The following is a 15,227-nucleotide window of genomic DNA, read 5'->3' as shown; positions in this document are numbered from 1 at the left end:
TCTTCTTTATATTCTATCTTCATGCTGTATGTATTCTTTAGTAGTTTTCAAGCATCGCCTTTCAAAGCATTTTTATTTTATCAGTATATTGGTGTATAATTGATTTGCAATGCTACATTAATTTCAGGTGTACAGAAAAATGATTCAGCTAAACGTACACATGTATCTGTTCTTTTTCAGACTCTTTTCCCATATAGGTTATTACAGAATATCGAGTGGAGTTCCCTGTGCTGTGCAGTAGGTCCTTGTTGACTATCCTTTTTATATATAGTAGTGTGTGTATGTTAACCCCAAACTCCTAATTTATCCCTCACTGCCTGACTTTCCCCTTTGATAACTGTAAGTTTATTTTCTATGTCTGTGAGTCTGTTTCTGTTTTGTAAATAAGTTCACTTGTGCCATGTTTTTAGATTCCACATGTGTTATCATATGACATTCATCTTTCTTTTTCTGACTTCCTTCACTTAGTATCATAATCCGTAGGTCCGTCCATGTTGCTGCAAATGGCATTATTTCATTGTTTTTTATGAAATACTACTAGGATTCGGCGCTCTCACCGCCGTGGCCCGGGTTCGTTTCCCGGTCAGGGAAGCCTTTCTTGGGCTTCCTGATTAAAGCCCAAGAGGTTAAAGAGGTTAAAGCGTCTGCCTGCAATGTGAGAGACCTGGGTTCAATCCGTGGGTCGGGAAGATACCCTGGAGAAGGAAACGGCAACCCACTCCAGTATTCTTACCTGGAGAATCCCATGGATGAGCCTGGTGGGCTACAGTCTACAGGGTTGCAAAGAGTCGGACACAACTGAGCGACTTAACTTTCTAACTTGACTTTCACTTGTTTTTTAAGTGAAGTAGAATAACTTCTAAAAAGAAAATTTAAAATAAAGACAACTCATTATAAAAAATTGACAATGGCTTGTGAGTAGACAATCTACAGGAAATCCAAATGTTGATGCACAGATGAAAAGATGTTCAACCATACTAGTAACTGGGGAGATGCAAATGAAGAGAACAGAGATATGTCAACCATAAACCATTGGCACAGTATGATAATATTTAGGTAAACGTTTTAAACATTTAAAACAATACTATAAATTGTTTATGCTTACATATAAAGTAACGAATAGAAACATGAATGGTAATGGTACACATCAAATTTAGGGTGGTGTTTGTCTCATTGGTGGAGGGATGCATGGGATTAGGGAGGGTTGTGATTTGCATTTCTCTAGTAATCAGTGATGTTCAGCATCTTTTCATGTGTTTTTTGGGCCATTTGTATGTCTTTTTTGAAGAAAGATCTGTTTAGATCTGCCCATTTTTTGATTCAGTTATTTGGTTTTTTGACACTGAGTTGCATGATTCATTTATTTTGGAGTGCCCTCAAACTTAAAGATATTTCTGATTGGATTCATAGTGACTGTTGGTGACTAATACCCCAAATTTACTTCCCCTCACCTACAAAGTGAGGGGTCTTGACCTCTGTCACCCCAGGAGCCCCTGACAAGAGGTGACCTTAGAAGCTCCACAGCAACCGACTCCTCACAGGGTCATGGCAGAAGGCTCTGCTTGGAGAACCAAAGTCTGCTTCAGTACAGATGCTGGGTTTCCAAGCTGCCCGCTGCTGCCTTTCCTCACTTTATACCATATACTGCTATTTAGCTATTCCCCAGTTGGGCTTGAGCCCCGGGAATACAGACCATGTCCCGAGGGTGCAGCTGACTCTACAGCCAGTGACGTTTTGATTCTAGTCCTAGCCTGAGTCTCCCGTAAGCAACCCCATGAGGTTATGAAGAGAGCAATGGAAATGTGCTCAGCCATACCACTTATCCCCTGAGGAGGCCCTTAAAAATATCCTTAAATGATGAATGCTCTTATGAGGCCCTTTAAACAAGATGCACTTTTGAGACTTTTTTTTAAAAAAACAAGTTCTCACTTTTCCACTCCATTTCCATCAGGCTGTTATCACTTCAGACCCTGATTACTAATAATGCTCTCCAAATGGCTTTCCCAATTCTTTCTCTGTGTGTCTGTCTGTCTCTCCATACTCATACTGCTTGGTGCTTCCAAGGCTTTCTTTTAAAAGAAAATTTTGGAATTGTTGAGCTGGTATTAAGGAGTCTTCAGTCGCCACCCCATCACCTACAGGGACAACCAGACACCAGTGTGACCTCCAAGATTGTCTACGGTGGCAGGTTGGGAGGCGCATCATCTGTAAGTAATAAAGTGCCTTTCTTCAGATGAGGATTCAGTTTAACCCTTAAATCACTGCCTTGCCCTGGGATGAGCATGGAGCAGAACTGAGGTGATATCACAACTCGTACCTCAGGCCTGCATTTGGGTTGATGACCCACATATGATGGGCCTCACTGTGTCCAGATTGAAAAAGGGGTACAGTCGTGCTGCAGTCTGGTCCCCACCTTCCTTTCCACCTTCATGCTCTACTCCTTGCTGCCAGAACCCCACCCTATTCGCCATTTGGTTTATTCACTCTACCTAGAATCAAACATATCCAGCCTTGGGCTCCCACTGTCTTCTCCTCTCCCACCCAGCATAAAGTGCTTTCTCCTCTGTTTCAGCAAAATGTTCCTTGAGTACACATGAGCTGGGCTCTCTGCTGAACTTCTTTAGCACAATTTGAATGGTTTGTTTGGAGGTGAAGTGGGTGTCGGTTACTATGGCTGCGTAACAAACATCTCTGACTTAGTGGTGTGAAGTCGCTATTGTGTTGACTGATCCGATGGCACAGGGACTTGGACAGAGCACTACAAGGTTGGCTTTTTTCTCCTTCATGATGTCTGGGGCCTTGGTGGGAACTAGGGGCTGGAATCATCTGGAGGCTTCCCCACTCACATGTCTGGGCCACCAACTGCGATGACTGGAAGGCTGAGTTCGCTGGGACTGTGGACCAGAGCATGTTAGTGTGGCCCCTCCATGCACCCCAGACTTCTCACCATGCGGAATTTGTGTTCTGTGAGGGAATGTCCCAAGAGCAGTCATTCAAGAGAGCCAGGTGGAAGTGGCATAGCCTTTTCTAACCGAGCTTTGGATGTCACATAGTGTCACTTCAGCCATGTTTTATTGGTTGAAACACTCACAAGCCCATCCAGATTTAAGGGGAGGGGATACAGATCCCACCTCTCAATGGGAAACATATCGAAGAATTTGGAGTCATGTTTTAAAATACGCATAGCACAGCATTATGCTGTGGCAGTATGTGTGCTTTCTGTGCTTGTGCATTCAGTCATGTCCTACCCTTGGCAACCCTACAGACTGTAGCCCACCAGGCTCCTCTGTCCGTAGGATTTCCCAGCAAGAATACTGGAGTGGGTTGCCATTTCCTTCTCTAGAGGATCTTCCCGACCCAGGGATCAAACCTGTGTCTTCTGCATTGGCAGGCAGATTCTTTACCACTGAGCCACCTGGGCAGCCCTGTTGCAGTATGTATACGGTTAGTTAAATCCTGTCTTGTTATTTTCCTACCTCACATATTTGTGTCTTTTTTTTTTTTTTCCCACTACAAGCTAACACAGAAAACCTTTTGGAAAAAATCTAACTGAAATCAATAATCATTAAGTGGCTGCTCTTAACTTGCTGGTTTCCTACTGTTTAAAACAGCACAAACTCCAGGTCATTAGCTAAGGTATTTGTTTCAGCACAGAATAAGAGGCTGAAGGTCAGCCACTGGGTTAATAGCATGGCTGGGGGATTATGACTACACATAGACTAATTTTAGTCTAGTTAAAACTGCTACCACCCACACCCATGGGAGCTTCTACACAAGTTGTCATCATGTAGACAGGGGACCTCAGAGAAACATGTCTCAAGAACCCCGCATTTCAACTCTGTCACAGCCCAAGAAACAACTTTTTGTTTTGTATAGGTTTTTTTTAAATTAATTTTTATTGGAGCATAGTTGCTTTACAATGTTGTGTTAGTTTTTGCTGTACAGCAAAGCAAATCAGCTATACATATACGTAACCCCCACTTCCCGCTTTTTTAAAATTTCCCCCATTGAGGTTACCACAAAGCACTGAGTTCCCTCTGCAATAGAGAAGGTTCTCATTAGTTGTCTATTTTATACATAGTAGTGTGTATATGTGAATCCCAATCTCCCAATTCATCCCATCCCTCCACCCATGAGGTTTTTTTTTTAATTTAACTTTTATTTCATGTTGGAGAATCCCATGGACAGAGGAGCCTGACAGGCTATAGTCCATAGGGTTGCACAGAGTCGGACACGACTGAAGTGACTTAGCACACACGCGTAGTCAGCTTACAGCGTTGTGGTGGTTTCAGGTGTACAGCAAAGGGACTCAGGTATGCATATACATCCACCTACTCGTTTTCGGATTCTTTTCCCACCTAGGTTATTACAGAATCCTGAGTGTGGTTCCCTGTGCTCTATAGTAGGTACTTGTTGATTTCTGCCTGACCCAGGCATCAAACCCAGGTCTCCTGCATTGTAGGAGCCACCAGGGAAGCCCTATATAGTAGGGTATATAAGTTAATTTCAAACTCCTAATTTATCCCTCCCCCAACCTTTCCCTTTGGTAACCAGAGTTTGTTTTTGAAGTCTGTGAGTCTGTTTCTATTTTGTAAATACGTTTATTTGTATCATTTGTTTTAGATTCCACATATAAATGATACCATATGCTATTTGTCTTTGTTTGACTTAATTCACTTAGTATGATGATCTCTAGGTCCATCCATGTTGCTGCAGAAGGCATTATTTCCTTCTTTTTAATGACTGAATAACATTCCATTGTATATATGGACCACGTCTTTATACATTTCCCTGTCAGTGGGCATTTAGGTTGCTTCCCTGTCTTGGCTGTTGTAAATAGTGCTGCTATGAACATGGAGGGGCGTGTATCTTTTCTTTTTTTTTAAAAATTTCTGTTTTATACTGGACTTCAGTTGGTTTACAATGTTGTGTTAGTTTCAGATGTACAGATCTTCTTTGAATTCTGTCAGAGTATTCTGCCTGTGCTTTCCCCAGAGGAATCACTTTTGATGTGGTCATCTGGCAGAGGGGAGCAGACCCAGTGTGAAACAAAAGCAAAGCAGAGATCAAGCCGTTTTGTCCTCGAGCAAGGGAAAAGCCTTTGTGTGGCTTCTCAGCGTGAGACTCGTGGGCTTTCCAGGCAGGTGCAAGCTCGTGGTGTTGTGTGTTTCTCGCGGTCGTTGCCTGTGCGGCGAGAGCCTGGACATGTCAGAGAGAAAGAAAAGTGGAGGCAGGGGTGCCCAGTGAAAGAGAATACAGACTTAGAATGCTTCTCAACTGGAATCCTTTCAATGTGGGATTGGCTTAAATTTATTGTCTTACAGTCAGTCCAGGCCACTGTGACTTGCCCAACATGAGCTTGTCCCATCACAGCTGTTGATACTCTTAACATTTTACCATGTGTTCCCCTGGGAGAGGTGTTTGGGTCTTACTTTGATCATAACCACGTTATTTCAGAACCCTAAAGAGAGCAATGGGAATGAAAAGAAGGAAGCAAAGATTCCCACCATGGCTTCAGTCAGGAAGCCTCCCCTACCAGCAGAAGCCTCCTTCTTAGGAAATCATAGATATCTTATTTTGTAGAAAACAAAGGGCAGGGTAAATCCTCTCATTAACAACAACAACAACTGCTGCATCTTGGTATGATGTAGATTATGTAAGATTCTTCTCGATTATTTAAGAAGCATCCTGTTTGCGTGGTACCTCCGTAGGTTTAAAGAAAAAGGTTAAAAATTGTACCCTGACTGTTATACATTGGCTTTTAGTTTTGGACTTTGAATGATCTCTAAGTGTAGAAAGTGGTCTAATTTCCTCAGTGTCAAGTTCATCTGCTGGATCCCTGCTTTATTATGTATATAAACTTGATAAACTTAAAAAAAAAAAAACCTTCAGACTTCACAGATGCTTGATTTTCAAAGGAAAAAGGGTTGTTTCCTAAGTTTGTAAAGTATTGGAAAGAAGAAGAATGAATGAAACCTAGAGCCATAAAAAATTTGTACTCCTTAAGTTCTTCCTTTTCACACGCAATTAAGGCAACTTTATCCTTGGAAATGGGAATTAACAGTTAGCAACTTGAAAGTTTTTCTTTCTGGGAAAAAAGAAAAAACCCACAACTTGTAGAGTTAGAACAATAATAACCCAGTACCCCTGTGACTCTTCAGATGATTCCAAGACCTCTGACTGGCCCTATAACAAAGGACTTTCAGAGGAGTCAGGACTATCTGAGGGTACAGGGCCAGGGGTCTGCTTCCGAAGGCTTCAGAACAGTGGGGCTGAAATTGAGGCAGGCCAGATCGAGAGGGCTTACCTGCTAGTGCCCATGTCGTGAGTGATCTTCAGTGTCAGATGGAAATGACCCTTTGGGGGACTAAAAAAGATAAAATCCCAATTGTTGATTCAGTTCCCAGCATTAGATGGGCCCAATGCTCAAAGATATTCCTCCCATTACAACTCAACTGAAAATATTGAATAAGATATAAATAAGATATAAAAACATGATCAAGCCGGCAGGAAAGTAAGGAGAGGCTTTCACGACCAGAATCTATCTCAAAAAAACACAGATCTAGAGAAAACAGGAGACATCAAGCAGTGAAACCAGAGTTCTTTCTAGGGGTTTAGTGTGTGTGTACACGCATCCCTAGGATGCCAGAGCTTGGGTTTAAAGACTTGCTCTTTGGGTTAAAGATAAACACATGAAGATCAGGCAGGAGGGAAGGACAACCCCCTCCACCCGCTTCTTGCATAAAGTCAGAATTCTGGAATGATATCCTCGCTGGGTGAAATAGACAAATATGCACCTCATTGAGGTAGAGAGTAGAAATGTTTGACTGAGCTGGCTCAGGACTCTGGTGGTAGGGGTGGAAGTGAGAAATGAAATGAACAGTCCCCTCTGAGAATTCCGAACCACAAGCCTGTACTCATGTGGTTTTAGAATTGGTATTGGTACTGAAAAAATTCATAGTTAAACATTTCATTTAAAGTGGCCCTCGGTGAGTAATGAATGGCTCCACATATCTGGCAGAAGCAATACAAACCTTCTCTTCAGGAACTCTAAGTTTTAGAGAATTTCAACAGATAAAATCTCAAGATATATGGGATCATAATTAAAATAACAGAACAATAACTCACTAGACATATGTGCAAATAATTCTTCATGAATGAATCTGTAGACATGATAAAAAGAGTCAGGCTGGCAACCAGCCTGAATATATTGGAATGGTCAGATACAAAACATAAGTTTCGTATGCTTCATACATTTAATGCTAAAGACGAGGAAATTGAAAGTATTTTGAGGGAATGAGAGACAACCAACATTGGCTGAAATGGACTTCTTTCTATTAATAAAAGCGTCTAGAATTGAGAACCATAATACTCACAGTTAGAAACAGTGAGCAGAGTTTCTGTTACTGTGGTTTTGTTTTTAAAGTAAAAAGTTTCAGATGCATGCAAAAGGAGAGAGAAACCACTCTCAAGACATTATTTTAGCTTCAACAATTACTCAACCTTAGGTTTTTGTTGGTTTGTTTACTTTCAAGACAGAAAGTTTTCCCTGGCCTCAGCCACCCAGTCAGATGCTACTAATGCTCCCGTAGCAGCCTGTATTTTATACCCTTTATAGCACTTATCAGGTGGGATGGTAATCGCCTGGCTTCTGCTCTTATTGTTGTTTATTTATCTCCCAAACCAGAAAGGAAGCCCCTTCAGGCCAAGGATCCTGTCTGCAGCACCTGGAATAGTGCCTGGAACATAGTAGGTACTGAAAAGTATGTTTGTGAAAATAAGTGAAACTGATAGAGCCATGCAAATGCTATAAATGTTATTGGTCCCTGAAAGGCTGTGCAGTTGATGTTGTCACCTTGGTCTTGACAGCAGCAGCTGCATGAGCAACAAATAACATGACCAAGAGAGTCACAAGGAAATGCAGGAGCCGCAGAAGCCACTCACACAATGACTGGCCTCCCAGCGACTAAGGAAGCCCCTCTGCATTTTAAGAAGCCTGAATGGAGCAGCCTGGAGTGCTCCTAAACTCACTGGTTACACTTCTCCGAATTTTTTTGGTGGCATAAATTTGGGAAGCCACCTAGGAGATAAGAGGATTGACCTGTTGCAACAGTGGAAAAGAATGTGTATTATCACTGCTGCCCTTTAGATGTGGTCCAAAGGTTGTTGTTGTTGCTGTTCGGTCACTAAGTCATGTCCGACTCCTTGTTACCCCATGGACTGCACCACACCGGGCTACCCTGTCCTTCACTGTCTCCCAGAGATTGCTCAAATTCATGTCCATTGAGTCTGTGATGCCATCTCATTCTCTGCCGTCCTCTTCTCCTCTGTCCTTCAATCTTTCCCAGCTTCAGGATCTTTTCCAATGAGTAGGCTCTTCGCATCAGGTGGCAAAGTATTGGAACTTCAGCATCAGTCCTTCCAATGAATATTCAGGGTTGATTTCCTTTAGGATTGACTGGTTTGATCTCCTTGCTGTCCAACAGACTCTCAAGAGTCTTCTCCAGCACCACTGTTGCTGCTGCTGCTGCTGCTGTCACTTCAGTCTTGTCCGACTCTGTGCGACCCCATTGACGGCAGCCCACCAGGCTCTCCCGTCCCTGGGATTCTCCAGGCAAGAACACTGGAGTGGGTTGCCATTTCCTTCTCCAATCCATGAAAGTGAAAAGTGAAAGTGAAGTCGCTCAGTTGTGTCCGACTCTTAGCGACCTCATGGACTGCAGACTACCAGGCTCCTCCATCCATGGGATTTTCCAGGCAAGAGTACTGGAGTGGGTTGCCATTGCCTTCTCCGAGCACCACCATTAGAAAGCATCAATTCTTTGGTGCTCAGCCTTCTTTATGGTCTAACTCTCACATCTGTACATGACTACTGGAAAAACCACAGCTTTGAGTATATGGACCTTTGTCGGTTTCGCTGTTTTAAAGGTGAAGTTTCAGGTTCAATGAGGTGTCCCCTCAGCTCCTCTGATGGGTGCCACTCTGGGCACCCTTCTGCCAAGGTGACTTGGAGTGAGACTGCAAGCCCTCGAAGGCGGGGATCCAATCAGAGGAGGGGGCCATTGCTGAGGAGCCTGAGCTTGCTTGCTCTGAGCCAGTCCCTGGGAGGTCAGCCGTCAACGGTCACACACATCTGCTCTTCTGAATTATTCAAGTCTTGGAATAATAATTACAAAAGGGAGGCAACTCATAAAACTGGGATCAAAAAAAAAAAGGAAAAGCTGAGCCAGATCTGTACTGGATTATCAAGGCATCTGATCAGAAAAGAAATCAGAGGCTCATCAGAAATCAGATTTGGGCTGAAAGAAAACAACTCATGGTCTTGTGAGGGGGCAGGGGTGGGGGGGTCTGATTTCTTGGGGGGTCAGGAGGGCCACAGAGCCTCTGAGTGATCATATAGTGCCACAGGTGGAGTTTCACGGGGGCTGTTGTTGGTCAATCACTCAAAAGGGTTGTGTAAACAAAGGAGAAACATGTCCTGTTATTAATGCTGTTTCAGGTTCCCTGAAGAGTGTCACCATCTAATGACCAGCAGGGCTGAGCAGCACACTCAGGGGCCTTGCTCATTAGACTGTGCAGTTGAGGTAAATGTAGAGAGTTGTCTCTGAAACACCTTTATCTGAAGTGTTGCTTCAGCCGCAGGAGGGATAGCAAAACCACTTCTCAGTGTGAATCGACCCACGTTCATCGAGTTTTTAGGCATGAGTGGGATGTTCCATTCTCATGAAAATGATTCCAAAATAGCAGTTTCTCATTATCTGTAATTTATCATTTTCTGTGATGTTAGACCCAGCTTGTTGGCAACAAGTCCTTAAAGTTAGTTAATGAAAGCAATTTTACAGGTCTTCTCTCCTACCTAGTAAAGACTCAGGGGAAAGACTGTCACCCATCAGAGAGGTTCTCAGAAATGCAAAATGTCCCTGTTTGAGAACAGAGACATCTGCTATTGGGTGTGGACTTTAAGTCCTTGGTTGCTTTTTAAAGACAGAATCAGAAGGGGAGGATGGTTTGATAATCTCTCTCTTTGGGGTGCTGAGAATGGATGGCTGAAGCGGCTTCCTGAGGGCATCAGGAATTATAAATTAACCAGTGTTCATGACTACATGGACTTTGAAGTTTGTGGATCTTAATACACCCTTGGTGTGTTAACTGAGGAGCCTCCTGTTCGTTCTGTTAGCAGCAAAGTCAAGAGGGTCCTGAACTTGTTTCCTGGAGCATCGTGGGAAGGTAGGAAGGGGGGAAGCTGCAGCTAGCTTCAGGGATTGGGGAGGGGTCGGGGGTGCTGGTTTGGGAGATGAAACCAGAGGTACCTCAGGACCCTGCATCAGAGAGAACAGAGAGGAAGAAAAAGAGCAGGCTAAACTAGGGAAAGGCTGAGCAGGTTTTCCTGATAGACCCACATTTGACTCCGGGACACGTAATGCTGCAACTAATACATCATTGTTTAATAAATGAATGGATGAATTCATACAATTTGGGGACTAGGAAGTTTATCGAGTCCAGTCTTTGCTTACTCCATGCATGAATTTACTATGCTTCTGTGTTTCCTAATGGCTGGATCTTTTGGTTGCAAAGGATATATCACAATTCAATATAATTTTATTTAAAAGAGTTGCTTTGTTCACAGCAGCTTTTTGTCATGCATGTGTTCAATGACTAATACCTACATAGCCACAATTTTTAGTTATTCATTATAGTGAAATAGGTGGGGACCACTTCTCTGCAGCTCAGCTACCCTTCCCAACCTCACAGGGCAGCTCATTCCACAACTGGGCAGTAACTGGGCAGTTGCAGCTGTCGGCCAATATTCCTGCCTCATTTTAAGTTTCACCCATTTCCTCAGATTTCCATTCTCATTGTACTGTTTCTGCTTTCGGGAGACCTTGCAGAGGGAAGGGCTAGGATTAAAATTACCTCTTTCATAAATTAGTTCTAGAAGTGCTACATTTGTGTATTTCTATTTAAAAGTTACTTTGTCCTCCTTTCTGTAGTCTCCTGATTGGAAGAGGGAAAATCCATTTAAGCAGAAGTTGGGTGACAGGGACTCATTGTTTTATAAACCTAGAGGTCGGCACTTCTGTCTTTCTTCACCCCACCTGCCCGCAGAGTGTGGAGTCTGTGTTGCCTGCTGCTCAGATGTTTTCTGTCCATTTGCTAGTCATGCCCTCCATGCTGCAAGGACACGAGTGCAGCCTGGAGTGGGTACTGAGGTTGGCAATGGGATGAATTGTTGGCATCCCAGGAAGCATGGAGCCTGTGGTTTAAGGGCATCACAGAGTCCCGCCTGCCAGGGGCCTCTCAAGGAGGAGGCTCCTCTGTGGGAGGAAACTCCTCCACCGTTTTTCCAATGAGCCTGTTTTTTGGGTGAAGGTGCAGGCTCACATTCCCACCTTTTGGCTTAGGCAGGTCTTTTCCCTCAGATTTCAGAACTGTCGCTCACTCCAGAGCTGGGTCTCTGAGCACCCACGTTGTTCCCTCGGTTTCCTGGGTGCTGACAGGCAACGAGGCTATCTTTTCTCCCACGGCCGACAGGAATTGATAGGGACTTGAAGGCTACCAGCCCTACACGTACTCATCTTCACAATGAAGAGTATACTTTCTTCTTACTGTGCAGCTTGCACACAGCGGGTCACCCACCTATCCAGTGGATCATACAGTAGACTTGTGATTCACTATCTTCTCAAGGAGGCTCACCAAGGTTTCCAGTGCCAGGCGCAGGGCGAGGGCAGGGAGGGGAAAGGTGAATAGTCCCTACCCCTTAGGAGCTTTCAGACAGAAGGAGAGAGGATGAGCAGAGTAAACGTCCTCCATATCATATGGGGCTTCCCAGGCGGCGCAGTGGTAAAGAACCTGCCTACGAATGCAGGAGATGCGAGAGACATGGGTTCAATCCCTGGGTTGGGAAGATCGCCTGGATTAGGAAGTGGCAACCCACTCCAGTATATCTTGTCTGGGAAATCCCACGGACAGAGGAGCCTGGCGGGCCATGGTCCATGGGGTCACAAAAGAGTAGGACACAACTGAGCAACTGAGCGTGCGCACGCATACACACACACACATGCACACATCCATATCATATATTTGTATTTGAAAGTCCAAAATGTTGTGGGATCGTATCAGCAGTTGTATCAGTGCTGGAAAAAGCACTGAGAGGAAGTGATAAATAAAAGGCTCAAGGAGATTAATGGACTTCACTGCTAGTAAACAGAAGAGCTGGAAATCTAAGTCTTTTCAAATGGGTTATATCATCCAATCAAACATGGTAAATGTTAAAGACATTTATGAACGAAGGGATGAAGGGTTTTGGAAGGACCATCTGGGAGAGTCAGGGTAGATATCTTAATGTTTAAAGTAGGTTTTACAGAGTGGGTCTGAGTTTGTCATGTGCAAAGGTGGAAGAAGGGCATTCTAGAAACACGGCATGGAATAGTATGTGCAAAGCCCAGCATGGAAAGGCTATGGCGTGTTTGGAAAACAGCAAAGAGCAGATGAGGCTAAAATACTTTTAGTTGGCAGGATGGAGGATGGAAAGAATAGAGACGGATTAGAGACAGGAGACCCAGGTAGGAGTCTGTCCCAGTAATGAGCCAAAAGTTTTGGGGTCTCAGACGAAGGAAGGAACAATGAGAATGAAGACTAGAAGTTGGATTCAAAAAGTATTTTGGAAGTAGCATAAACAGGATTTGACAAGGGAATAGTTGTTGCAGAAAGATCCTGCAGTGAATGCAGTCCAGAGTTTAGGAGAATTGGGGGTGTGTGTGTGATGATCCCATTAAATGAGATGCCAAACGCAGGTGGTAAAACAGGTTTGGGATGTGAAAAACCAGTGGAACACGGAACTGATGGCAAATTCTGGGAGAAGCACCAAATTCATGTTTGTGGGGAAATGGAAGTGAAGAAGATGAGACTTAACTTTATCTGTAACACTTTATTCTTATTATTAAAAAAATAACTTGAAGCAGTGTGAATATTTGTGGTGGTACACACAGGTGCTTATTTAGTTTCTGTTGTTTTTCATTTTTAAAAATGAATGCCTGGAGTTCTTTAAAAGCAAGTAAGTAATGTATCAACCATTTGGAGTGGCTACTAGGTACTTGGCACTGTTCCAGGTACTTGAGCTATAATATTTGCTCCCTTCATCTACTAGCCTCTTCCTTTCAGAAGTTAGCATGCTGGAGTTCAGAATCAGCTTCTGGTTCCAGCTTGGCCACAGGCAAATCAGTTTTCCTCCCTGGGTTTCTTTCAGCTTTCACATCCTATGATTCAATCCTGAACTGCAACTCAGCAGTCCTTATTCTCACTGAGGTGACCCCCAGGGTGCAGTCCATTGGCATAAAATAAGTCCACTGGAGAGTGTAACTAAGGGCTGACCTAAACATGTGTTCCAAATGGTCCTTTCTACCTCTGCCTCCCATCCCAGGACAGCAGATTTTCCTCATGGGCTTTCCAATTTGCGAGGGAATCTTGATAATTTCTTTGGTAATGGACTATGTCCTAAGTCCAATGTCATCAACAGAAGCATCTTTTGTACATTCAGCTTTAGACACCATGGAGAGAACAGTTACTAAACAAAAATTTCTGCCTTCATACTATTTACATTTTGGTGAATGGAGACATCAAGAAAAAATAATAACAATACAAAGAGGACACAGTTGTGTCACTACAGTGCAAGGCAACGCAAGGTGAGTCGTGGAATGCTAGTGCTCTGACTCCTACAAAACCTAATTCCTAATCCCTAAATTCTTCTTGTGAAACTACTAGAATCCAGATGTTTTATTTTTAAATTTTATTTATTTATTTATAAAAGATGTATTCATTGCCGTGTGGGCTTTCTCCAGTTATGGCCAGAAGGGGCTGCTCTCTGGTTGCAGTGCATGGGCTTTTCATTGCAGTGGCTTCTCTTATTGCGTAGCAGGGGCTCCAGGGCACGCGTACTTTAGTAGTTACGGCACATGGGCTCAGTAGTTGCGACTCCCAGGCTCTAGCGCACAGGCTCAATAGTTATGGCACACAAGCCCAGCTACTCCAAGGCATGTGGGATCAGGGATCAAACCCTTGTCTCTGGCATTGGTGGGGAAACTCTTTACCACTGAGCCACCAGGGAATTCCCTAGAATCTAGATATTTTATTGAAAAGGAAAAATTATTTCTAAGGAAAAATTCATAGAAGTAGAATTATTTGAAGAAAGAACAGATGTATTTTGAGATTTCTGAGAAAGGAGCAGTGACATTTTACACCCCTTCACAATGTATCAGAATGCCAATCCCCTCTTGCTACTGCCACATGTTATTGATTGGTGCCAATCTCTTTGTTGCTTTTATTCGCATTTCTTTGATTGCTAATGATGTTGAAACAGTATATCCAGTTGTGAGACAGAGCTTGGAGTGAGGAGAAAGAGAAAGGCTTCTTTTTTTAAGCTTTACATTGTGATTTCTGTTATTAAAATGTGTAAAAATAATTTCTGATAAAACTCTCCCCTTTTAAACTAACCTGTCTGTTCCACAACACCTTTTCTATTTAATTATCTCTCTATTTTGACCAATTTCAGATTTCTAGATGGATCTGGAGGCAAAAGGCATGGAGTGAAGCCTAAGAGATTGGGAACTTTAGGATTACATTGGATTAACTATTACATTTCCTTTTCTTTCGCTCCTCTTCTCCCAAATGTTAGATTATGAATTAGATACATATATACTGGGATAATTCTAGTCCACTTTTCTAGAAAAGTAAAAAACTCCTACTAAATTTTAAAATACTTTTGTATTGTTGCCTTAGCAGTAATAAAACACAAAGAAACCACCATTGGGCAAAGAAGGCTAATGGCAAACTGTTTCTCTTCATGTGTTTCAGCAGCTTGTATATAGTAAACATTTTTAAATGTAGAAAGAATGAAGTAAGAACAAAGCAAATGAGTGTTTACTTGAAACATGTGAATGCTAGCCAGGGGGAAAAAAAATTCATAACCAAGTAGGGAAAACTTGCCTGGTTTAAATTTATTTTATGTCTTTTTTTTTTTTTTTACTTGAAATGTTAGAAGTTTGATTCATTAGAGACTCAATTAGTAAAATATTAATTTAGAAAAGATATAATGATTTTCATATTGTTCATTACTATGGATGTTTAAGTGCCAATGTCGTTTGTCAAAAGCAAATCCGGGTGTTTGGTGGAAGACTGCTATTGAACATACAGTTACTATGGCTTAGTTAGTAATTAGGATAACTATCTAT

The 15,227-nt window shown here is 42.8% G+C and overlaps 1 protein-coding gene across 5 annotated transcripts in view; it reads left to right on the top strand.

Moving 5' to 3' along the window:
- The window catches only part of GPNMB (glycoprotein nmb), a 39,045-nt gene extending 31,131 nt beyond the window's left edge, over positions 1 to 7,914 (top strand). The window contains exons 10-11 of one of the 5 annotated variants that reach the window (XM_070369735.1): positions 7,688 to 7,749; positions 7,870 to 7,914. In XM_070369735.1, the coding sequence (XP_070225836.1) occupies positions 7,688 to 7,749; positions 7,870 to 7,899 (92 nt within the window). In that variant the 3' untranslated portion in view covers positions 7,900 to 7,914. Of the gene's footprint in view, positions 1 to 7,687; positions 7,764 to 7,869 lie in introns of all 5 variants that reach the window. The other 4 variants (XM_070369734.1, XM_070369733.1, XM_070369736.1 and 1 more) reach the window with 4 other exon arrangements.
- Positions 7,915 to 15,227: the final 7,313 nt, after the last annotated feature.

The sequence above is a fragment of the Bos mutus genome, chromosome 4, assembly GCF_027580195.1.
Source record: "Bos mutus isolate GX-2022 chromosome 4, NWIPB_WYAK_1.1, whole genome shotgun sequence".
Lineage (NCBI taxonomy): Eukaryota > Metazoa > Chordata > Mammalia > Artiodactyla > Bovidae > Bos > Bos mutus.
The sequence above is the reverse complement of the archived record's forward strand: the minus strand, read 5'-3'. Positions and strand labels throughout refer to the sequence as shown.